Consider the following 24,804-nt stretch of genomic DNA (forward strand, 5'->3'; position numbering starts at 1 on the left):
TCTTGCATTACAATATTGCCGTGCCCTGATAGGTCTTGTTGAAGAAACTGTTTCACTTCTGTTTTAAAGTCTTGATGCAAAGGGATAAAAGAAGTTTAAATCCTGTTCCCAGACTGGTTTCCTGCTTTCACTTATTTTTCCATACTTTTTTTTTTACTGTGCATTTCTCCAAGGACATATGGGTAAAAGAGACCTTTTTTAAAATTAGCTTTATGAATGATGGGGTAGAGTGACAAATAATCTTATAGTCCTGTGGTTTGGTGTTAGAGAGGAGCAAGTAGTTGCTTGGACTCGATGATCTCTGAGGTCCCTTCCAACCCAGCCTATTCTATGATTCTAAGTATGTCAGCAAGCAGAGGGGCAGCTTAGTAAACTCTTTAAACTTGTCTGAAAAGAAGATCATGTGCAATTTAGATCAAACTCTCTTTCTGAACCTGGGGCTTTTAACCTGGTCATTCTACAGCCTTTCTGTCTAGGACAGAACATTTCCTGTTCTCTGTTAGCAGGAGGTTTATCCTTTTGCTATCAACTTCTGAAATCTTTCAGACTGAAGAAGAGATGGGCTTGGGGGCTCTATTTTGTGTCTTGGTTACCCACAATATTGCATTCTTACCAGCTTCTTAAAATGCTTCTGTATAAGCAGCAAAGCCCCTCAGGTTGCAGCTTTGGATGTGCAAGGTTTAGAAGAGGTGCCACTTGTGAATTTTGATGAAGTGGTAAGATATTTTGTTTCTACTGTGGGATTTACTTGTTCAGAAAGTGTGTGGTATATCCTCTCATTTCTGGAGTTTGTAGTTGCTGGTTTGCTTCTCCTCCTTCCCCAGATCATCTTCTCCTAGAGATTAAAGAAGATCTTAATTAAAGAGGACACTACTTCAGTCTCTTCTGCATGTAAAAGTGTATCTGTCTGTCAAACATACATAATGTATGAGGGTATTAAATATATATATCTGTCCTTATTATGGGGTCTCATCTTCCCAGAGACTTTCTGGAGTGACCTCATGCTCCCGCAGGTGGCAGTAGTTAAGAGACCAAGGCAGAACAGCAAATGTATCCCAGCAGGAAAATGGGTTAAATCTTCCCCTGAGAAGCAACTTACCATTAAGCATAACATGAAAGCTTGTTGCTTTAGCAGGAAGCCAATTAGAAGTCTGTTTGATGATTGACTTAACTCCAGCATAAAGATTTAAATCTTGACAAGAACAGTCCAGCATTTCCCTATGGAGCCTCACAAGTTGAAGATATGGGAAATATTATTTTAACACTAATATCTGAACCATACAGTAAGTGATTGTGACAAATAGATTTGCTATATTGCTTGCTTGTTTTTTCCTGCCTCTCTTGTATGCTAAGGAAAAAGAAAATAACTTTTACTGTAATTCACAGATCACAGATTTTCAGATCCAGAAAGAGTGAACTACAAATTTGAAAGTGGGCCTTGGTAAGTACCTTCCTGCTGCAGCCTCCCCCCTTTTTTTCCTAACATACTGCTTAGATAAGCTGTACTTTCCCATATTATTTGCAAATAGCTGTTACCATTATTTTTATTTATCTTGCCACCGCTGTGGAAATAAATTAGGTGCCTTAGATTGTAAAAGGAACAGATATTCTATGATTCTACAATCAGATGCAAGCTGGTTTTTTTGCTGGGCTTCAATGTTGTCTATTAGCTGCTGGTAGCTCTGGGTTCTGTGAAGAAGTACCTATAGTGGGTGCTAAGTGTACTGTGCTGTTAACAAAGAATATAAGCATTTTTGCAAAAGTAACTATTGGTACTAACTCTTGCACTTTTCCTGCAATTTACTTCACAGTTGCTGAAAACACAATGATTATTCTCCTTTATAGAAATATTTCTTCCCTGTAAAGATACTGTGCCACCAGTGAATTGCTTAAGCTATGATGATTGTCTTCCCAAACATGTTTTAAACATAAAGCTTTATCCTCTTTTGAATGTTGTGAGGGTTTATGGGGGGTTTTTTTGTTTGTTTTTTTGGTTTGGGTTTGTTTGTTTTTTTGGTTTTTTTTTGTTTGAAGGGTTTGTTTTTGGTTTTTTAAAATCTGTATTTGTACAAATGAAAGTATGATATTATTCTCAGTGGTTTGCTGGATACTCCCTCGGCAGTATCACAAGAGATTTGTGCTAAACTGACATTTATTTAGATTCCCATATTGCATGAATAATTACTTCCCTCTTCCAGATTAAGGAACTGTCATAGTGGTAGATGCACTCCCACTTTTGAACCCCAAGACTGAAGAAAAGGATGCAACAATATTGGCACAAAGCATCCAGTGAGATTAGTTCAGGGGTTATGTTTTAGCTTTGTTCTAAGCTTTCTGTCTTTCACTAACAAAATCCTGTGATAAGGTGGAAGATTCCCCTCTTACTTGGTGATTGTGGGAAGTACAGAATTAGGAAGCAGAGCAGAACAGGTTGGGAGAGGCACCTCCAGAAAGTCCACCTTGAGAGGTTAAAATAGAAGTGAGAAACATGATCAGGGAATACCACAAGCCCTTTTGTACCAGGGAATCCTCTGCTGCTGAATGACACTTCATCTGCTTAATCAATCCCATAGTCTCTTTGCAAAAACCTATCTTTGCCAGACAGGCAGCCTTGGGTAGTTGTGTTTTGTTCTACATGGCACCTTTAACATGTAAGAGAACAAAAGAGACCGTGCTAATGACCAATTAAACCTGGCTTTCTGTGGCTGAGCTGTTCCCATACTAAGCAGCCAATGTAGCCTGTAGCTATATTAGTCTCTTGTAGCACAACATTATCCTGAACTAGGAAGTGTTAGGGCTGAAGTCTTTGGGCAGGAGTCCTCTGTGTGCTGAGTATAACCCTGAACAGATTTGGTCTTGGCTTGTGACTGGCTCTGACACACTACAAATAGTAGCCTCAGTTAGATGTAACAGTAGATGTAGCCCTAACCTCAGTTAGATGTAACAGCTCTGCTTCAGTGTCCACTTAGCTGAGATGGAAATAGCAATCTTTAATTTTATACCAGTAACCCTGTCCAGACAATAGAGAATCACAAACCTTTGCCAGGACTGGACACTAAATTGAAAACATGCTTAAAGAGAGGAGAGCTCAAGGATCAAGAGTGGCAAGGCAGGAAGGAAGCAGATATTCCCTGAGGAGAGACACGTGCCCATGGTTTTGGATGGTGGTGGCACTTAGCCCTTGCTGCCCTGGACAGAAGCCTGTCCCTGCAGTGCAGGTGACAAGTAGGGAGGGTGGTGTCTGGCAGATGCTACACACAAATGTCTTCATTACCTCCTCTTTCTGTGCCTGCAGCAGCAAGATGGAACTTGTGGATGACAATGCTGTTATCCGAGCACGAGGACTGCCATGGCAGTCATCTGACCAGGACATAGCAAGATTCTTCAAAGGCCTAAATATTGCCAAGTTAGTAGCTAAGAATTTACCTTTGCATTTGTAGTACTTTGTCTACGGAAATCTCAGAGCCTTATCTCTCGATTTAAATTCTGTAGGGGAGGTGCTGCACTCTGTCTCAATGCCCAGGGCAGGAGGAATGGGGAGGCTCTTGTGAGGTTTGTAAGTGAAGAGCATAGAGATCTGGCACTACAAAGGCACAAGCATCACATGGGAAATCGGTACATTGAGGTGTGTGACACTGGCTTTTGAAATCCTCTTCTTAACAGAAGTCCAAATAGCATGCCAATGAATGTTCTCTTTTCTTTCCTTAGGTATACAAGGCAACAGGTGAAGACTTCCTTAAAATTGCAGGAGGTAATTTTTGGGGAGTGAGAAGGGAGGGTTGGTAGCATCAGCACCTGTAACTTTGGGCTGTAAACTGCTCCTGTTGGATGTGACCTTTCAGTTCTTTCAGCAAGTAGTTGGCTGCTGTGTTCATTACCATGTACTCTGTTAGCAGCAGTTGGAGACATTAATTATTTATCTGTCAATTTTTCTCTTCTACATTCTTGCCATTTTCAAGCAGCCTATCAAATGAGAATTTGATCAGCAAGGTTATCTTGCATATGGACTTAATTTGTTAGGCCATCTTCTGAACTGAAGGTACCTCAATTTTATTGATTGCTGAAAACCAAATCCAGAATAGTTTTTCAAAACAGCATGACAGCTGTTGCTGTGGAGATGTGCACATAAAAGCAAACAGATACCACAATATAAATAACAAGGCATTTGTGGAACTTCTTTTCTTCAAATACTTGCCTCAGACTAAAGGGGGAGCCTAGAAGGAATGGGGGAATGCTTATTTAAGGGGGGTATCGAAATATTTGCAGCATTAAATTATCTGAGGCTGAGGTCTTAGAGTGGGAGATGCTATTAAGCAGTCAGTTAAATAGCTAACTGATAGGCTTGGTAAGAATGGCACATGTCTGGCACCACCAAACTCCTTTGCAGAGTGAGCTAGCTGCAAGTGAAAGGACTACACTAAGATGTGAAGTTTAACACCTAGCTTTGGTTAGCATAGTGTTAAGAGCATCAGTGGTCTCCTCCTAGAGATGGCAAGAGCAGAATTGGCAAACTTTGATAGCTCTGTGAGGGTAGGATGAAGTTCTTGAGCTGTTTTCAATGTGTCTTTCCAGCTTTATTTCCCAGCACAATGGTCTGGGTACTTGGTTAATATATTTCATGGGTTCAGAGCATGCCAAAGTATTCATAAGTTAGAAAGGCATGGTGTGCAAGTATGCGTAGCACAGGTACTGCTCGTGTGAAAGATTCACAGACTGTGCTTTCCTTAAGCTCTGAACATTGTAAGTGCTTTCTGTTTTCCTTCAGAATAAGGATGAAACTCTTCCAAGCTATAAGAGTAACATCATTAGACTTCAGGGGGATGTCATATACAGTATTTCTAGTTTGTTGAAGCAGGGCATCTTTTCCTGACTGGTGAATGTTGTTCTACTTGCTTAAACTGTCTTGGAAGGTGGAGGTAACTGCCAGACTTGCTTGTGATTGTATGTGTCTGCCTAGACTTAAGTGCTTCTTTGCTTCTTTTTCTTAAAGGCACTTCCAACGAGGTTGCACAGTTCTTGTCAAAAGAAAACCAAGTGATTGTCAGGATGCGAGGTCTTCCTTTCAATGTAACAACAGAAGAAGTGCTGACATTCTTTGGCCAGCACTGCCCTGTAACAGGAGGGAAAGAGGGAGTCCTGTTTGTTACATACCCTGACAGCAGACCAACAGGAGATGCCTTTGTCTTGTTTGCTTGTGAGGAATATGCACAAAATGCACTGAAAAAGCATAAGGACTTGCTGGGGAAAAGGTACATTGAACTCTTCAGGAGCACTGCAGCAGAAGTTCAGCAGGTGGGTGTAAAGCTTATGAATATTGGCTTCTTGTCATCCAAACTTCTACGTTGACTTACAACAGTGTAAGCAGTGACTTGAAAGCTATTTTTCTCCTCTGTCATTCTTGTCTGTTGCTGGAAAGAGTGCTGTCTGAATTGCCATGAGATTTTGCACCCTATAAATGTAAGATCTTATGGTATATAAATGTTCTAAATCATATATCCAAACTTTTGAGGTTTTGTTTTCCAATAGTCTTGCAAACGGTAATTAGAGTAGAAAGCTTGTGGGTCTAGTCCTTTACACCACATATACTGAATTTGTCTTAAGTCCCAATGATGGTCTGAATAGGAGTATTAGCAACGTATCATGATCTAAAAGATTTACCTTTAGTCACTGGCACAGAAAGTCTTTGTAAAAAGCTGTGTTCTTCAGAGCAATGTGTCTGAGGAGACTTATGGATTACTTCTAGGGGCAGGTCTCAGACATCTTCTGCCAGCACTGGCTACCTAGCAGAGGGTAGTCAGACCTTGTGAAAATGGGCCTGAAGAGTGTCACCTCTTGAATTAACGTGGTTTGATGGACCATTAATTGCAGTTATGCTGCTGAGGGAAAGAAAATAAAGCTTGAAGTATTGTGTACGTATGTCTCCAGAGACTTGTAGAGCTCCAATTGAGGTCACTAATTTACTTCTAATCATGATTCTAAAAGGTCTCATCTATGTTGCAAATTATGGCCAACCAATAGCAATGTCATTGTAACCAAGCAACAGCACAGCTCTGATCCCCCAAATACGTAAAGATTTCAGTGCCTAATTCAAAGGGTGACACTAATGATGAGAAGGCATAGCAGCAACACTCATTCTTGGCATTGCATTTTTCTCAAGTGCTCTCATAAGTTTGTTTAGCAAAACCCACTGATACCTGTATAAATGTAAATTAAGATTAACTTTTCTCTGAGCAAGAATAAAGGGTAGTGTGACTGAAGGATTTTTCCTGTTAAAATTTGCAGTAAGAAATCTCAAAGGATGACTCTTACAGATCCTGTGACTCAGTGACAACACCTATGTTACTTGAGGGACTGCTGCTTCTCAAGTCAGGGCTGTTTGGTAGTGAAATACCCTTCTAATTCCCAGGCTCTCCTAAAGTTTTGCAGAGGAGATTTTTGGGTACAAGTGTAACCTTGACTCTAGATGGTAGAAATGTAACTCTGATTCTAGATGGTAGAAGGCTTTGGGATATTTTCCCAATAAAAACACTGTAGAAATAAAAATTTCATGTTTTAAGAGGTCTTCTGACAGTTGTGTAACGGTTCAAGTAAATTCTTCTGAATTGTTTTTCAAGAGAGAATGATCAAAATATTTACTTTAAAACATCTGAATTCTAAGCACTGGCACTATGTTTTAAACCCAGAATCTAGCTCACTGGTTTATTAAAATAGTGCCCAGAGTGAAAACCTGTGATACTGGTGTTACATTCAGTTCCTCTGAGTTTAAAAATGAGTAAGGAGGCTTTTTGTAACCTTTGTTTTTCTGTTTTGCACAGGTGCTGAACAGGTACTCCTCCACACCTCTCATTCCTCTCCCAACACCTCCTATTCTTCCAGTATTACCTCAACAGTTTGTGCCTCCCACTAATGTCAGAGACTGCATACGTTTGCGTGGTCTTCCCTATGCTGCTACTATAGAGGACATCCTGGAGTTTTTGGGGGAGTTTTCTACAGATATTCGGACCCACGGAGTGCACATGGTACTAAACCACCAGGTGGGTAGGCACCAGGTTTCTAGCCAGTCTGTGCCAAGTGCCTGTGTGCCAACACAGTCCTTCTGATGATATCATTGGGGGAGCACCTTTGGGATTGATGCTAAAGGCATTTATTGTCCTCCAGCTCTCTAAAAATGTCCTGGCATTAGATGGTTGGCTTACTTGAGCCCTGCTGCTGTATTTGCTGCAGAGTGATTTCTTTTACTGAGACCCATGTGCCTAAAGCTAAGCCAGAGGCTTGGTGGGTTGGTGCTCCCAGAGCATCAGCTCTGTGATCCTGCTCTGTAGGAGGCTTGAATTGAAGAGTCTTTCTCAACAGCATGAATACTTTTTGCCTGGTACAAGAGGAATTCTCTTCAAAACAAAACTGTGTTATCTTTCCAAAGGTGCTGGCAACGTGCCTGGCTGAATGATGTGCCACAGGTATATTTGAGGACAAATGTGTCTGTGGTCTTTTAGAGAAAGGATTTCCTATGGGCATAAGTCAGCGGCTAAAGTTCAGGGTTTCCTGAACTGTTTGGTTTCTTTCTTTAAGCAATCCCAGCTAAGCACCAATATTTAACAGCTCGTTGACACATATAAGCAGTCCCAACTTTGACATTGTTTTCTGGTAGCAGTTTCTACCTAAGCTTTTTAGGCTAAGGATTGTGTCTTGTGATCTGCATAGTCTTATGAGTGAGGGGGAGGAGACAGCAGCTCCTGTAACTCTACACAGGGCACATCCACAGAATAAGCCTTTGCCAGCAGTAACAAAAGAACCTGGAAGAAAAATTGGTGTGTGCATAGTCCTGAGGACTGTCTGCCACCCCTGGCCCAAGTCTATCAAATTTTTTTTTTCCCCCAGATACTGCTTTTGCCTGACTAGTAGATTTTTATCTTTCTGCATTCTCACCATTCCTGGCTTCAGCCCTCTAATTGCAAGCAACTGCATAAAGGATGGTGATAAGGTTGTTCTTTCTTCTGAAACTAAGAATGGGCCTAGAACCTTAAGTTAGAGCTCTCTTCAGATCTTGGCCCCTGGCTTTAGATCAGGATGTAATCTTTTTTTCTTCACAAGCTCATCCTAAGTCTTATGCTAGTACTCTTTTTAAATATCCCAGCACATATTGGCCTTAAAATATTATTAAAACAAACAAAAAAACCCTAGCAACCCTACACGTTTAACTTTAGACACTTGCCTTTATTTATGCTTGAATTTTAAAAACTACACAATAAATGTGGATTACATCTTCCAAGTCAGCATTCCTGCTAAATTAAGAGCAAGTCTCAAAGCATCTTGGTAGCCCTGAACTGTAGTCTCTCTCATAGGTGTCCTTAATTTTTTTTTTTCATATAGAAGTAACATGGCTTGAGTGTCAATGTAGCTGAATTGAAACAGAAAATCAAGTTAGCCCAAGTTGGAAGAACTTCAGGGAGAAGAGCTTAAACATGCTGATGAGTGCTTGGTTTAACTGACTGTAGTTGACTTTGGAGATAAATATATTTATGGCTGAAGAGACTGCCTTTAACAGCACGAATGACTGCTGTGCTTCATGGGAGCTCTAGAAACACTTTCTTTTTTTTTTCTGCTTTTTTTTTTTTTTTTTTTATATAGGGACGTCCATCGGGAGATGCTTTTATTCAGATGAAATCTGCAGACCGAGCTTTCCTGGCTGCACAGAAGTGTCATAAGAAGACTATGAAGGACAGATATGTTGAAGTCTTTCAATGTTCTGCTGAGGAGATGAACTTTGTATTAATGGGGGGCACTTTAAATCGAAATGGCTTATCCCCACCACCATGTAAGTTACCATGTAAGTTTTGCATGGGTCTTGCCAATACTCTACTCTATGTGCTGGTAGGTGTTGGAGCTGCTTTCTTGACTCTGATTCTTGACACTTGACAAGGAGTGTCAGAGGAAGGCATTAAAATAAGGTCTTTTAATCTTAAACCTTCAGCAGCTTGCAATCATTATTTTTCCCTTTGGTTGTGAATCACTGTGACTGAAGAACTACTTTTAAATTACTCTGGCTTTTCTAGTGACAAACTTCCCCTTCCTTACCTGAAATTTAACTTGGCCAGGGTGAGCCATGACTCAAAAAAGTAATTTGTAAGCCCTGCCTAGATCTTAAAGAACAGATTCCTGTTTAAACTGAGCTGTATTTACATGTTTCATCATAGTTAACATGTCAAGTAAAAGCCCTTTCACTTCCAAAACTTAATTTGTGAAACCATTAGTAATGCTCTCCTTTGGGACTTAACCACAAGTGTTTTGCCTATTGAACCACTACTGACTCAACTCTTCCTTTGCTTTTTGTCCTCAGAATTGAGGTTGCCTCTGTGTGTGTAATATACACATAGCTTTGGCCTAAGAATTTACATTTCATGTAAAATTATGCTCTTCAGAGCTACTAAGATGAACATGGACTTCAGACAAGTGTTTGGGGGAAATGCTTTAAGACCTTAAGGGCCAATTTCTTAAGCATACGTGTGATATATATCTGAGCCTATGGGAAAAATAATAATTTGCTTCTAAGATCATATATGGCAAGGTAGTCAAGTAGGAGCTTTCTCTGTGTCTCTGTGCAAAAGTTTTAGTGGTGGTGGTGAATTTTTTTTTTTTAAACATCCTCTAAATCCTATTCAGAGCTGCAGCAGCTGTTCCTATCCTGAGAGCTCCTAGGACACATTCTTCATCAGAGTCCCAAACTTTGGGAAATCTTAGGTGGCAGCATTCCCATTCCCATCAACAGATGCCAGTGATGTATTCCTCAATTAACCCATTCTGCTCTGCCACTGCCCCATTCCACAGTGCAGTGAAGATGCTGAATGTCACTTTAAAGTAAACTTCTACTGTGTTATTCAGCTTTATCTAAAGCTTTTATACATTCACTTTATGATACTTGGGAGGGGAAGAAAAGCAAAAGGCAAAGGAAAGATGAAATCTCATGTGGAAGTTCATTTAGGGCCTTACATCTTGCTGACACACAACCAAGTGCAATTTATTTTTTTTTCAACTGAATGTTAATATTTGAAGCTTCAAAGTCATGACTTTTCCAGCTCTGGTTAGTTGAAGTCAACTGTTTGGGGGATAGAAAGTATCATGATAAAAAAGGGAGTGTTATGCAGATTGTGGGCACTGAAGTTTCCTTCTTACAGTGGAGAATTTTCATGCTTATTTATTGGAGACTTCATTGAAGTCTGAGTCTAGACAAGAAAAACTGGTCTCCTCTTCAGAAAGAGACCCTATTCCTGGAATGGGAGTGGGGTTTTGTGCATTACTGACTTTACTTTTGACTGAGAGGGTGGGCACACCACTTGTAGTCAAACCCACGTTAGCAGCTCAGATTCATTTTCTGTGATGAGCAAGAGAACAAGAAGCTTGTGAAAGCTCCTTACAGCAGAGTTGTAAGGTCCTAGTCCATTTAAAAGGTCCTAATCCGTTTTCCATTTGTTCCCTTTAGGCCTTTCACCCCCTTCCTACTCCTTTCCAGCCCCTGCTGCAGTTGTGCCAACAGAAGCTGCTCTCTATCAGCCATCCATGCTCCTCAACCCCCGAACGCTCCAGCCCTCCACTGCCTACTACCCTGCTGGGGCTCAGCTCTTCATGAACTACACAGCTTACTACCCCAGGTAAAGCAGAGGAGAAACCAAGAAGAAACAAAGAAGTATTTTTGCAGCAAATGCACAAATGTCACAAAAGAACATTGTCTGCCATGCTACCAAGAACACCTTGTTTCAGGATATTGTTCAGGGAAACGAATTTCAAGTTATCTAGGGATTTCCCAAGTTTTAGTCTTTGAGGTAGTGATTATTTTTTTATATATATATATAGTCACACAGTTACAATGGGATTTTTTTTTCTGGTGGTTTTTTTTTTTTTTTTTTTGGTGTTTTTTCACCTAACATGCCTCTTAAACTTGTTAGTTTGCACTGTTGTGCCCTGAGTGGGAACTGGTGTGTGCAGTACTCCTTCCTGTGTCCATAAAGAAGCCCTTGGCCCCTCTTTAGAAGGGGTGGATTGGGGTCTGCCCTAATAAATTCTGCTGAAATTCTTTGATTTTTGTAATAAAGTAACTTTTGACCTTTATGGTGAAAAGTCTGTTTACTTATTTATAATAGTACTGCATTGAAACATATATGTTTTGAATGAATGTGTAAAGCATATAGAGGCATATATTCTTCCTGACCTCCTAAAGACCTCTCACAAAGGGCTCTTGGCTCTTCTGGATATATTAGCTATCTTCTTCAGAACAAAAACTCTTTATACTATTTGTCCTCTGCAGTCATGAGGCCTTGGAAAGAGCCTTTTTCCTTGTAAGCCATAAACCATTCCTTGTCTGTCAGGAAACCTGCTGAAGAGCTCAAGTCTTCCATTAGATTCTGACCCATGCTTTTTGTATCTGGGGAAGCATCCAAATAGCTATTTACAAAGCAATATGGATGCTCTCTTACCTGGAAGATAACAAAGGTTTTCTTATTACTTTACACTAAACCAGTATGTTTGTGAGCTGCTTGTTTTTTGTTTTTTAATTAAAATGTTTTCATCGCTCCTGAGTTAAGTCCTATAATGCCTTAATGTCTGTCTTATGGTTATGATAATATGTTACCATACTCAGCTTCTCTAATGTAAGATCAAGAAAAAAAATAAAATTCCAAACTTGCACTGGCAATATAAAACAAGTTTCTTAATAATAGCTCTGTATGTCATAAGAACACAGTAGCAGTAATAACTTGTTAGTAACTTTGACTGGTTGTAAAGTTATAACAGAGTGGCCACTTCAGGCTGTGTCAGGCCCTACAGAGATCTCTCACTAGATGGGATCCCATGTGAATCCCATCACTGGTTGCTTGGGCTGTGGGCATATATGTTGGTTTCAGACTGATCAGTCCCCATATCACCTTTTATGTTCTTGGCTGACAGTCATATGCTGTTCTTAAGAAACCATAACTATATAGCTTCTGTGTCAATTACAACTACCTCCTTTCAAAAAAAAAAAAAAGTTTCCAGAGCCAACTTGGTTTCTTTCTTTTGCTAGATCTGATGTTTGGATATTGCTTTTCCATCCAGAGTAATTGATCTACTGACAAGTAGTATATCCTCTGATAGAAGCAGCTGATATTCTGGGTACCCACTGTATCTGATATTCTGTAGCTGATATTCTGGGGTTTTTTGTGGTGTTTTTTTTTTTAATCACAATTTCTTTTTAAAAATTTCATTAAAAATAAGTCTTACTGTTTCTCAGGTAAGTTCCCATGTTTTATGAGGATGCAATAAGTAATTGGGTCCCTCTCCTGCTGTAATCAGAACTCTTAAATGGAGTTTTCTGGTTCTGAAATGTAATTCAAAAAATGTTAAGTATGTGCAGCAGGAAAGAATGGGGCATCCTCTGTACTAAGTGGTGCATTTAAATGCATGTACATGGAAAAGCAATACAGAGCTGGTGGCTAATAATCAGACAATGGTTCATAAATCTAACTAGTGAATAGTGAATGGAAATAAGGAAAGGTTCTTTGACCTGCTGCCAAAAGGCTTTACTGCTTGTGTTTTGCAAGGTCAAGTGGCTCTGTAATAGCCAATTCTGTTCTCTACACAGTAATCAACCTGGAGGCGGGGTGGTGGGGGGAAGGATTTCTTTGGTTTTTAGTATCTATCAGAAATCCCTGAAACTCTGACTCTTCTTAGTGCCCTTCTAGCATTGCTGATGAAATCTGATGGTGTAAGGAAACAGGTGACTTCTATGCTATTAAATTAGCTTTAGTGAAGTCCTCATGCAAAGGAGGGAGAGCAAGTTATTCGGGATCTCTGTCTTTGATATCACTGTTCAGCTTCTAATTATATCTGGCAACATGTTCTGACAGCAGATCAGTGGCCTCTGTCTCTGCCTAGGCCCAGGCTTTTGAGAAAAAGCACAATAGGATTAATGGGAGGGAGGGGTTTCTTTCCTTATCTAATCCTATATAAATAGGTGTGCTAGTTGCTGTGTGTATGTACATAGTGCAGTAATGAATAACTGCACTACTTGGCAACTGCTAACATGTTCTATAACAACTTCTACCATGTATAAAGTTGGAATTTACTGCTACAGGTTTTGTAGTGTTAAAGCTAAATCTTATTGTATTTATTCAGTTTTAATGCCATTTTGATGACTTTCAAGCAGTGCCTTTAAACCCAATAATTGTGAAAACACAGTTAAACTTTGTTCTTTTTTTTTCAATAATCTTTTGAATACATTTTTTAGTCAGTGGGTAGTATGCTGGTGGGACTTGTAGGCAAAAAATTATGTGGAAGCTGAAAACTGATGGAGGTTCAAACAAACCAGATAATTTCAAGGGCAGGAAATTCATTGTGGGTTAGTGAATACACACAAGCCTCAGGAAGTCCTTGAGCTCAAAATAACTGGAAGAGTGTTCTTATGTTTTGTGTCCTATGGTAAACTCTTGTGCTATTGAACCAAGGTGGGTAGGTGAACTTGTTTTGTTTGCATCTTTTAAAGTAGTATTTTTCTTGAGAGATATTGGTGCTGCTTGTGAACACAGGTCTTCTCCAGTGTGTTTGTAGTTGTACACTGCTGTGCTTGTCTCATAGTAGCTAAGTTTGGGTTATCTCCCTGTTGTGCCAGTGGATTCACAGCTCTCTCCATTGAAGTGATTTGATTTAAAAGGCTTTTTTATGTCATAAAGGCACGATCTGGACACTTGCTGCACAAGGAAGTAGAGAGTAATTTGTTAGTGTTCTCATTTCTCTTCTTCAACCTTTTCATGCTATGGGTTAGGTATGTGTTTTCTCATCGATACACTAACTTGTAAAAGGGTTTATATAATATATATATATACAACAGACATTAATGCTATGTTTATGCATGCGTATGTAGAAAGTGTGTGTGTATGAGAACAAATTTACCAAAGTTAGAAAAAAATTCACTTGTTCTCCTTGATGGATCACATCCTTTATAATGACAGTCGTGGAGAAAAAGTGAGGCTTTTTTCTAACCTTGGTTATTGATCAGATACATATTGAAGCATAATCAAATTTCAGCCACTTTAAACCAGAAAAACTAGGAACAAGTGGGCTGGATTAGGAGCCATACCATTCAGAGCTGCTGCCAGCAGCTTTATTTGCATATCTGTGTGTCTGGCTAACCAGCATCACTTGACAGAACTGGGTTAGGAAACAACCATATGTGTATTTAGCCTGGGAGATCTGTCACAGATGGAGAACAGCAGCAGCCAGAAACAAAGCCTCTTCATCAGCTTAGTTGCTATGATGATACGAGCAAAACACTGGACCACAGCTCATAGACTAGAGTACTCTTCTTGTTCTGTTTTTATGAATATGTCAGCTTGATTTGCAGGAGATCATATCTGAAATGAATTAGATCACTGAGCATAAAAGCCTACTGGTGGCTTTAAGTTGCAGTCCAACAAATGGAGTCCACGTGTTTACAGCAAGTGTCATAATCTGGCACTCTTATCTGCCCTTGCTCCAGTCTCCATCATGGATCTGTCCAAATAACCTCAGCTCTTTAGTTAATGGCACAAAATGGTTTCTGGGGGGAAGCTTTAATCATTCACTCTTCTAAGTGAAGGTAGTTTGCCAAGGATTAGAACAGCAGGAATGCCTTTAACTTCTACTGTATTTCATTGTAGTAGGAGTACATTAGCAGGGAATACTAATTGTTGCCTGCTTCCATAGGCTGTCATTATTTCTTCACTTGTAGGTTTTAATTAGTAAAACTACCATGGTGTTGGAAAAGCAGCAGAATTGGGTAATACTTTGATCAATAGGTGTTAGGTCTGGGTGTTAGGATAGTAAAATTAAGTTTTAAAAAACCAAACAAAGCATACAAAAAAACCCAACAAAAGATAGATTTCTTCAAAGTTGATAAGCTTGTAAAAATGTTGTTTCTGGGAACAGTGTCCAAGATGTGCTTAACCCACCATACAGAATGTCACCATAGATGCTGGTGGAGGTTCTACTTACAGATCCCAGTTCTGTTTGTTAGCATAATATACTGAAATATTTGACATTCAGTTAGCAGATCTTCCTACTGTCACCTCCTGACTTTGTAGTTCAGTTAAATATTTGCATTCGTATGAGGGATTATTGGATATTACAACACTGTGCATCCTGGCTGCAGAGATCAGTTTGAGTATAATTTTTCCTTGTTTACAGCACAGCTCAGTGGTGGGAGAGAAGATCCTCCTGTTGTGCCTTGGGGTGTGTGTGTGCTGTCCACACAGGTGGCTGCTTTAAACCTTCACAGCGGTGTTCAGGTGATTCCAGGTTATTTGAGGTGCACAGACATCTTGCTGGATGCTTCTTTGCACTCAGCAGCAGCCCTCTGCAGGGCTGTGTTAAAAAATAAAAAAATAAAAAAAATTCCAGCAATATTCATAGCAGACCATTCCAGCCTTCTATGGCAGCAAGTGCTGCTGGCCCCATTCCTGTTGCTTGTTGTGCTATCATTAACTTACAGAGATGGGAAGCTGCTTGCAGTAGCTGGACTGGCTAGAGATGCATCAAGTGGGCAGAAGGTTTTCTGGTTAGATGTGGGGCTGGCATCTGTACCCTAGGAGCTTTTGGTGTTTCCAGGAGTAAGTAGAGTAGGGTTGATCTCTTTTTTTTTTTTTTTTATTAAAAAAAAAAAAAAAAAAAAAAAAAAAAAAAAAAAAATCCTTCCCTGTTGAGGGCATGGTCTGTGGTATTTGTCCATGACTAAACAGCAGTCATGGGGATTTAAGTGCTTATATTTGATTAACAGATGACCTAATGATTCAGTGCTCAGACTTCTGCTATTTGTGAAGTTACATGGCTTTTCTTTAAATACGGATAAATATTCTAGTCTTGGAAAAGGGAAATTATTCTGATTATGTAAGTACTTTTTCTAATAGAATGTCTTGTTTGTTTTTGTGAACAAAGTACCATGTTAAAACTTTCAGCTTCGGTAATAATACCACAAAAGTTACAGCTTTGCCTGTCTCAAACTTTGTATGAACCTTTTCTAAAAAAGCTTTACAATGAAACTACATTTCCTCCTGCTTTTGGGCTGCTTTCCAGTAATGAAAATATAGGCATTATGCAGAAAGCTTGTGTATACATGCTCATTACACCCATGACTTCAGCTCAAGGAGTCGCTGAAAATCTCTATTTGTCTCTGAAAAAAAAAATCTTGATTGAATGCTGGAGTGATCTGTTAAATTTCCTTGGTGATACACATCTCCACTTTTTTCCTCTGCTGGCTTCATAGGATCTGGCTTTGGGGTGCTGCAGAGTTCCTCAGGATCTACTGGCTTCCTAGAGCCAGTAAAGGAGAGGCTAATTTATCTTGAAACACTAGTGGCTCAGTCTGACAAGTTCTTCCCTGCCTCCTTCCCTTTCTTTTCTCCTGTGACTTTTCCTGTCAGTGTTCCTCTGAGTAGCATGGTGAGGGATATGTAGTAGGACTAACCTGCTATACAGGACCTGGCTTACAGTTTGGAAATTATTAGAAGCTGTCAATGAACAGTCTGATGAAAAGACTTCTTCAGTATGTTGTCACAGAGCAGAACAAATGGTCAATACTTAATGAACAAAAAAACTTTTTCAGAGCTACAGAGAACAAGGTCGTAGGAAAAGTAGGGACACAACATCTGCAGGGAGGGAGCTGAAACCAGTAGATGGTGTCTCTGCTCAGATCTGTTCTGATGTGCAAATTGTGCTGGGTAAATCTCTGGTTCTCCTGACTGACCTGCAGGCGAGTTAGGAGAGATCTGAAAACCTGCTTTGGTTATATATGCTGACTGCTCCCAACTCACACACCCACTTTTAACATAAACCACAGCTTTCTTCTGGATATTGGCATCTCCTAAGCAAATATGTAATGGGAAAAAAAAATTTAGGAAATCAAACAGGAGAGATGGTGATCCTTGATGTTTTTATATAATATTTCAGTGATGAATGTTTGGGATGCGCTGAGGTGCATAAGTGCAGTTGGAGTGGCCACATCATAATGTAAAAATTTGTTCTTCCATCCAAAACTGACTTCTAATACTTAATTGTGTTTTATTTTGAGAGCCTTTAGAGAATACCACAATCTCAGAAATATTGACTGGAAAGAAAAAACAATCTTGTGGTTGATTAGATCCAAGAGAAAGGATCAATTCATAAGGAAAAAAGATTTGCATTGGGAAATGCTTCATATGATGTTTGATTTCAAGAACTAGATTGATATAAGAGCTAAGGTCCTGCACTGCATCATTATATAGTGATATGCAACTACTGAGAACAGCTGTAGAAATTCTCTGACCCCATGTAAAACCTCCAAGTGTTTGTCTGCTTTTCCCTCTGGTGACATGACCACTCTGTCACTTGCTGCTGTTTCTCTAGGAGACTGCTACCCCTCAGTCTGGGAGAATGCAGGAATGGCTGGGGGCAGCCCATGTGTTATCTTCTGTCAGGAATTAGATCAGGTAGCATCCTTAGCCTAAACCTGTTGCTGAAGCTATCACCTTTATCTCCAAGGTGGTGCTACAAATTAGCAAGTGGTTTTAGCTTCTTGGTGCATGAACAGCAGGGTTATCCTGAATAACTGGACTTTTAAACAGAGTTGGCTGACTTCTTATCTAAAGACCCTGTAGAAGTAATAATAAGAAGAATAGAGGGCTGCAGGGGGAAGAGGACTGAAGAGGAAGAGTTTTGCCCCACCCCGTGGTGTCCTGCTGAGGCTGAGGGACAGCACAGGGAGGCTCAGAGCCAAGTGGCTGGGATGGTGGGAAAGCTGCTCCCTGGGACACCCAGCCAAGGCTCTCAAGGGCCACCACTGCAGGTTCCCATGGCTCGGTCTCTTAGCAAAGGCCAGGGAGGCAGAGGAACTTCAATTTAACAGTGAAACCTTCCAAAGATGAGGGCTGCAGCCTGGCTTCAAAAGGAAGGCTAGATTGTCCAAGGCTTCTGTCTCATTGGGGGTCTGCTTTCTGGTGGTTTCTTCTGTGTTTTGGTGTCTGGTTTTTGGTTTTTTAACAGCAATGCAAGTCAGCTCTGTCTCATCTTACTAAATGAGCTCAACTTGGAAAGCTGCACGTGCTCTGGTTTGGATCATGGGCTTTTTCCTCACATAATAAGAATCAACTCTGCAAAAAACTGGAAAAAGGAAAAAGGTGTTGTGTTTTGGATTTTGGTTTTTTTTTCTTGCTCTTCATACAAGTTTTGGAAGTAATGGATGGGGTGGTTTTCAGATACAGAATAGTTTAAATTTTTCTAGAATCCTCGTGAAGTTCTCTTATGGTGTTCTGTCTTCTTATCTCAGATGCACAAATCACCCTTTTTGGTAGCTTGAGCTGTCTGGCTAAAAGGATTTCTGTCAGTACCCTTTCCACAAAGCTATGCAGTTGCAAATAGTCTGGAGGGTTTGTTTTGTTCAATTAAAAAAAGTAATTTCTTAAATTACCTCTTACACCTACATACATGTGTCTAACTGTACCTGAAAACTCGTATTGATTACCTGAGTGTTTGCTGGGACTGCCAAATCAGAACAAGACAAGGGTCTGTTAACTAGCTGCAGTTATGTAGTAATTTGGATAAGGCTGTGGAAGACCTGGCAAAGAATATCAAGGATTTATACATCCACAAACTGAGTATTTTAGGTGTTATAGTATTTTTTTAATTACTCCTGAATAAAGTCTAGTCATTGTCACGGAATTAATATTACCCTTAAGCAAAACAAGCAAGTCCCTTTGTGGTGCTAGTCTTGAACCTGTGGCAGTTATCATTGACCACCAAAGATTCTGTGGCTAAATAATGCATGAAATATAAGTAAATTAAAGCAAATATTGCCTTGCTAGCATTGCTGGCAGCTCTGCAGAGTTCCTTCCTCATAGGTATTTGGCAGGTAATTCTTGGAGAGCACTGACCTAGAGCTTGCATGCAAACCATAGATGGATATGAATCCATGCCATGGGTTCAACATAAAGGTTTAAGCATATCTAAAGAGTAAGGAGGTATCCTTACTCTTTAGATATGCTTAAACCTTTATGTTTAAACCCTTGTGGTTGTAAACAGCAGGGGGTGATGGCAAGCTCCAAAGCTGAGTGGTACAGTGGGAGCAAGGCTCCTATTTTCAGCCTTCTTAGTGTCACAAGTTGACACCAGGACCTTGTGCTTGATAATTTGAGTAGTACAGAGATGTAGTGACTGTGGTAGTATTTTTCTTAGAGATTAGTAAGATTATTTATGTTACAGAAATGGCGTGAGGGAGCCATTAGTCAGAAGTGTTGTACTGTTATAAATTTTCCCAAAGATGCTACACTACAGCATAAAATCTTAACTTCCCAGAGCTGTTTTTCTGACAGTAGGGTCCAGAGAGATGTAAATGATTGCGAGTGTCATCTTTGGTATTAGACAATCTCTGCTACCCAGTGTAGCACCCAGTGAAGAATTACAATTGTAGCCAGGACCACAATATTGTGGAGATAAGCAAGCATTATAAGCAGCTTGTACAGAAACCCATCTCTCCTTCTAGACATGGATAGATGTTAGCTGTAGAAGTGGCAGTGCTAGGTTGCTCTTGTTTGGTGAAACTCCTAGAGAACTTTTATCTGATGGGAAACCATAAGCATCTGTGTGTTCTGTCCAGGAATGGCTGTTGTCTTCTGGATTTGCTTGTTACCTGCTGTGATTGAGCTATCCCCTTGCATTCTGTGCTGTATGAAGGTGACCCAGGGCTTTTCAGATGGTGGGAACTGGGGAAGGGAAAGACTGAAATCAGTGGTGGGAACACGTCCTTTGGGACAAATGCACCTACTGGGCTTAAAAGGTGCAGAGGAACTGAAGAACATGAACTTTATCCTATATTTAGTCTCTAAATTAACACTGTAGGTCTTGTGGGGAGGGAAGGCCTCTCCACAGGGCGTCTTGGGGCAGCGGCCATTGGGCTAAATTTAGTTTTTGTGAATATTTTTCTTAGCTAAGGATTTAAGCAAAGGAAAGGCTGATAGTCCCCAGCAGAAACTTTGCCATGGTATTTTTATAACCATGAGTTCAGAGAACAGAAGTGGAGGCAGTCTGGAAACTACCTTCCCAGTGTGGTTTGAGAGGCTATCCTAGGCCTAAGGAACAGCATGAAAATGCTGATGGGCGTGGTAGATGCTTGAAGTGCTCAGGAGATAGAGCAAAATGATCAAGGTGGTGTTGAGCAAATAGTATGGGCTTTTGGGGGTTTTTATTTGCCTTTTTTATTTTACTCTTATCTTAAAATTGCATAATATGAAGAAGCCAGTGGCATCCCTTGGTATTAGGACAACTTCAGGGGTAAATGGCCTATGTGGATATGTCTAGTAGAAAATTTGTTAATTTTTCCTTCAGAGACTTAGAGAGTAAGTGTGGTTCTGGCTGTGCAGGAGGTGTGTTTGTCTCTGATCTCCAGGGATCCTCTCTTGGGACCAGTCACTTGTGACTGCCAGAGTCTGGAGACAGCTTCAACAAGATGCTGTGTGTCCCCATGTGTTGTGCTGTTGGGGGAGGCTGATTACCCCGGTGTAGTTTCTGTTGTTGAAATTGCTCCTGATGCTGTGGTGATGGGAGCATTACAGAAGTTTAATTATGTGGCCTGAACCTAGGCATCTGTCCAGACCTTCAAGAAAGGTTAAGGTAGCATAGCTAGCTGCTGGCTCTCTTCTGCACTAGTTTGGCTTCTCATTGCTTCTATCTTAACTTGTGTTTGTAGTATGCAGCAGAGGATGGACTTGTGCACACAAATGATCCGACCAGGGCAGTGTCCTAAGAATGGATTTGCATTTAAAGGCCTCAGCAGGTAGACTTCCTTAGAAGAGGTAAGGACAACAACCCCCCGAAGACCGATTTGGGGGTACTGTAGTGCTTGCTTCAGATTAAAATCCTGTGGAATACGGTGATTCATTTGCTGTCCTGGGAATATGGCTATACTTTGCTATGTCCACATTGATACACTGCTATGAAATATTGGCTATTAAAGCCATAATTTAAAGAATTTTGGCTATTCTAGTATTATTGTGGGCTGCTGGTCTGCCTACTTCCCAGGGCTCCAAATGCATGCTGCCTCGAGTCTTAATATTGGGACTGAGAGGCACTGGAAACCTCCTCAGTCAGTTTTCTCTGCACTTTGCTCCCCAGAGATGTTACTCTCCTAGCAATGCACTAGGATATAGTGTTGGTTAGGCAGAATGAGCTACTTTCTTGGGTAAATACAAAATCTGAGTTCTTAAACCTCATGCTGATGTAAAATTGCAGCAATGGAGTAGACTATATTTGTATAACTGGCAGCCACTCTTTTGCTTTTGTGAGCTTTCTGATCAGGCCATTTCATCATTTCAAGCTTTGTTTACTTGATCTTCTGTATAGGAACAGTCAAAGGGTGAAGTCACCCAGAAAGCATTTGTGTAGAAAAGTGCAAGTTGAACTGAAAAGCAGTGTATTGATGGCTGCACCATGTGCTTTATATGCAGTAGTCTTAGAGGAAGATATAGAAATATATTTACTAGAAATTCATCTGTAATCTTTGGTCTTTTAAAAATATACAAAGATAAAGAAGTTTGGGGTTGTTTTTTTTTATGCCCCTTTTCTTTCCTCTGTTTCCTTGTTCACCTTCCCTTCTGAAAAATAAGAACAAAAATAATGGCCTCTTTCTCATTCTTCTTCTCTGAAACAAAGGCATCTTAGCCCAGGGTATAATCCACTTCTGGGCAAAATCTTCACCTGCAGCATTGCCTTGCCCTCATCTGCTCTAAGAGTGCTGCTTCATGGAGTAATGCCTGTGTTTAGAACAAAAGTGACCATCTCAGCTGGTTGGCCAACAACCTGATTTTTCTGTGGGCTGATAAAGCTAAGCCCCATCCACATAACAAATATCCAGAGGCCATAGATGCTTAAGTAGCATTCTGCCTTAAACTCAGCCACATGGCTTCCATCCACCCATACCTGGTTGTCTGTGGTGAGTGCTGTCATGCTGTGATGCTGACAAGCAGGGATGCTGATCCATCTGGAAGAACCTATAGGGAAAAGGGTTCATGTTTCAAATCATTTTCACCCAATCCAGTTTGCTGCTTAGCTGTGTGAATATGTGTCAGCTCAGAGAAGGTAGAAGTGAGCAAAGCAGGCACTGAGGGATGGTAATAGCATTGCCAAGTTGGAGACAATGGTAAAGCTTCACTTTGAAAACTAAAGAGTCATGTAATAGTGAATAAAGTCTGGCATACTCTTAGTGAAGCTCTGTTCTAAGAGAAAATAACACTAATGTCTTGTATGTAAGGTGAAAACTAAAGCTTTTGGTCATTCTATCAAGATTTGGTATTTTGGAAATCAAGAAATTAAGGTTTGCTTTTATTGTGGGGTTCAGTGACCTGCACAACTCTCTCATGCAGATTCCTTCACCCTCTCTGATGTTTTGAACAGAGTGAGCCTAGATGGAGATTTTTAACATGTTGCAAGTTTTACTGATGTTCAAGCCGGTTGTACTCTGGAAAAATCGTCTGGAAATGAGCAGATGGACCTTTAAAGTTAATGCAGTTTTCACAAGTGTGCTCACACAGACCACTCAGCCCTTCACCAAGAGCACAGAGGCTGAAATCACACAACTTGTTGAGGGTTTCTTCTTGATAAAGAATTAGGCTGCACTTAACACAGAAATAGTCTAGCTTGAACCTACGAAGTCTGGTTTGATCTTATACTTTTTGCTATTATTTGAAATAACAAAAAAGTTTACCTAATTTTGCACACAGTTTAAAGTTGCTGGGTTTTTTATTATTTTAATACAGTAGTTGTGCATTTGTTTTTATAAAAATTTTTTTCTTGTCTTGTAAATACATGAATGATCTGTGCAAAAGAAGCCTCTGTATACTTTGACATTCAAACAGACGCATTTTTCACAGCACAGAAAAAAATGGGACTCTAAAATTGAGAGGGGAAAAAAAAAGCTGTAACTTTCTAAAAATGTGTGGGGCGTTAAATACTTTGCCTCTGATTCTTATCTTATACACTCTCCATATATACTCAGGTATTTAAATTTTAAATCACATACAGGAGTAGACACTTTCAAGCTTTTATCATGCTACCCAGTCAGAAAGTGAAAAATGCAGTTCCCCTCCCCCTTGTCAGACCATTTTTGGTTTTCCACTTCTTGCTCTACTCACCCTGATTTGTGTTTCACAATCTCATATTTAAGAGAAAGAATCATGATGATTTTATGGTTCTGTGATCTGTTGTAAGACTCACCCCCTAGTCTATTTTAAGGGAGGATGAGGCAGGGACAGTTGTTAGCTTGGTCTCTCTGCACTATACTTTGACAGTAACTCATCACTGAAGCTGTTGTTCTAAGAGATCAGATGCTGTACATGCCCTTACTTAAATATCTGAGGTCTCCTGGCATCAGTCTCCCTGCCTGCCCTAGGACTTAGGCTTCAGTTAAGGGTCAGAGCACATCTTTCCATGACAAATATTGTTATTTTTTACTAATCAAAGAGGGGTGAGGGAAAAGAAATCCTGAAATAGAGATTTGTGAGGCTATCTGGCATGTTCAAAAGAAATATTACAGAAACGAGGCTTATAAGCTGATCTGGTTTTGAAGCTGGCTACAAGCAGCCCTTCTCCACTGCATATTACAAACTGTCTTCCAAGTGAGAAAGTTACTGCCAAACAAGATAAGGTATTTGGCAAACTGACCTGTTTTCTTGTATCAAAACACACAAATCCACAATAGTGTGCTGGGTTATACTGCTGGAAGCTGATGTGGGAAAGCATTTATCCTATGGACTCCTCCTTGCTGGCCCAACTTCTCCTGGCAAGCACAACTGGGATACTGCTTCCCTCCAGAGACCTGCAGCTCTGTGTGTGTGTTTCTATTCTAAGACTTTCTAAAAAACCAGGAAGGTCCAGAGTGGAGACCCTAGAAGCTGGGACTTGCGTCTGCTGGAGAGTCTGAGCTCAGCCTCAGGCTCTGCCTCTGGTGTTCTCCCAGATGCAGCTTTTAACTGTGGGCTGAAGGGCTACACCTTTGAGCTCCTGTTTCTATAATCTCTTGAGAAGAAAGCATCAGGCTTTTTTTTTGCTAGGGTACAGCCTTAGAAAGGCCTCAATCCACCTTATAACCTACAGTTACTTGAGGTCAATCTGTCACTTCTGTGGTTACAAGACTTGGGAGACCATGGGGGGAGTTTCTAGTGGCTTTGGAACCACTTTCTTTTCTTCTCTGACTTTTCCCTGAACTCAGAAGAAAGAAGAGAAAAAAATTTAGGACCTAATTAATGCTACAGTACCTGGGAGGCCCCCAGGAAACCTCAACAGTTAAAACAGATTTCCTGTAAAGTGCTCTAGGTATGAGGTACTTATCTTCCTCTTGTAGAGGTATTTACTTATCCTAAGACCAAACCACAACAGTGCCTTGACAGGGAAGAATTAAAAAAAAAAAAAAAAAAAAAGAACACTTCCAGGCAAAACCTTTTCTTTCCTGTGTGCCTCTTGCTGCAACTGCTACAATCACAGTAGTCTAGATTTATATTTTCTTCTGGCAAGCTTCACATTGTTACAATCTGAAGGGTTTGACAGGATATTCCTTTAAATCACTGTTCTGTAAACATGAGTATATATAACTGATTAACTGATGAAAAATGTTTTAATGGTATTTCCAACTTCACTTTCTAAGAAGATGTTTCTGCCTTTGATTTTGGAGCACAGTAATAAATTAATAGTTATGCAGAGAGAAAATTAGTCTACATAAGCCACTTGGGGGCTGAGGGTGAAATATAGTCTGTGTATTAACTGCAAAGGAATATCCAAATACAG

At 40.2% G+C, this 24,804-nt stretch overlaps 1 protein-coding gene across 3 annotated transcripts in view; it reads left to right on the top strand.

Annotated features, from left to right (window-relative positions):
• The window catches only part of ESRP1 (epithelial splicing regulatory protein 1), a 32,893-nt gene extending 10,152 nt beyond the window's left edge, over window positions 1-22,741 (top strand). For 2 of the 3 annotated variants that reach the window (XM_071737961.1, XM_071737963.1), the window contains 10 exons: window positions 1,185-1,283; window positions 1,387-1,441; window positions 3,296-3,406; window positions 3,493-3,625; window positions 3,709-3,751; window positions 4,991-5,292; window positions 6,816-7,034; window positions 8,629-8,827; window positions 10,478-10,646; window positions 20,717-22,741. In XM_071737961.1, the coding sequence (XP_071594062.1) occupies window positions 1,185-1,283; window positions 1,387-1,441; window positions 3,296-3,406; window positions 3,493-3,625; window positions 3,709-3,751; window positions 4,991-5,292; window positions 6,816-7,034; window positions 8,629-8,827; window positions 10,478-10,646; window positions 20,717-20,807 (1,421 nt within the window). In that variant the 3' untranslated portion in view covers window positions 20,808-22,741. The remainder of the gene's footprint in view (window positions 1-1,184; window positions 1,284-1,386; window positions 1,442-3,295; window positions 3,407-3,492; window positions 3,626-3,708; window positions 3,752-4,990; window positions 5,293-6,815; window positions 7,035-8,628; window positions 8,828-10,477; window positions 10,647-20,716) is intronic. The other variant, XM_071737962.1, reaches the window with a different exon arrangement.
• Window positions 22,742-24,804: the final 2,063 nt, after the last annotated feature.

The sequence above is a fragment of the Heliangelus exortis genome, chromosome 2, assembly GCF_036169615.1.
Source record: "Heliangelus exortis chromosome 2, bHelExo1.hap1, whole genome shotgun sequence".
NCBI lineage: Eukaryota > Metazoa > Chordata > Aves > Apodiformes > Trochilidae > Heliangelus > Heliangelus exortis.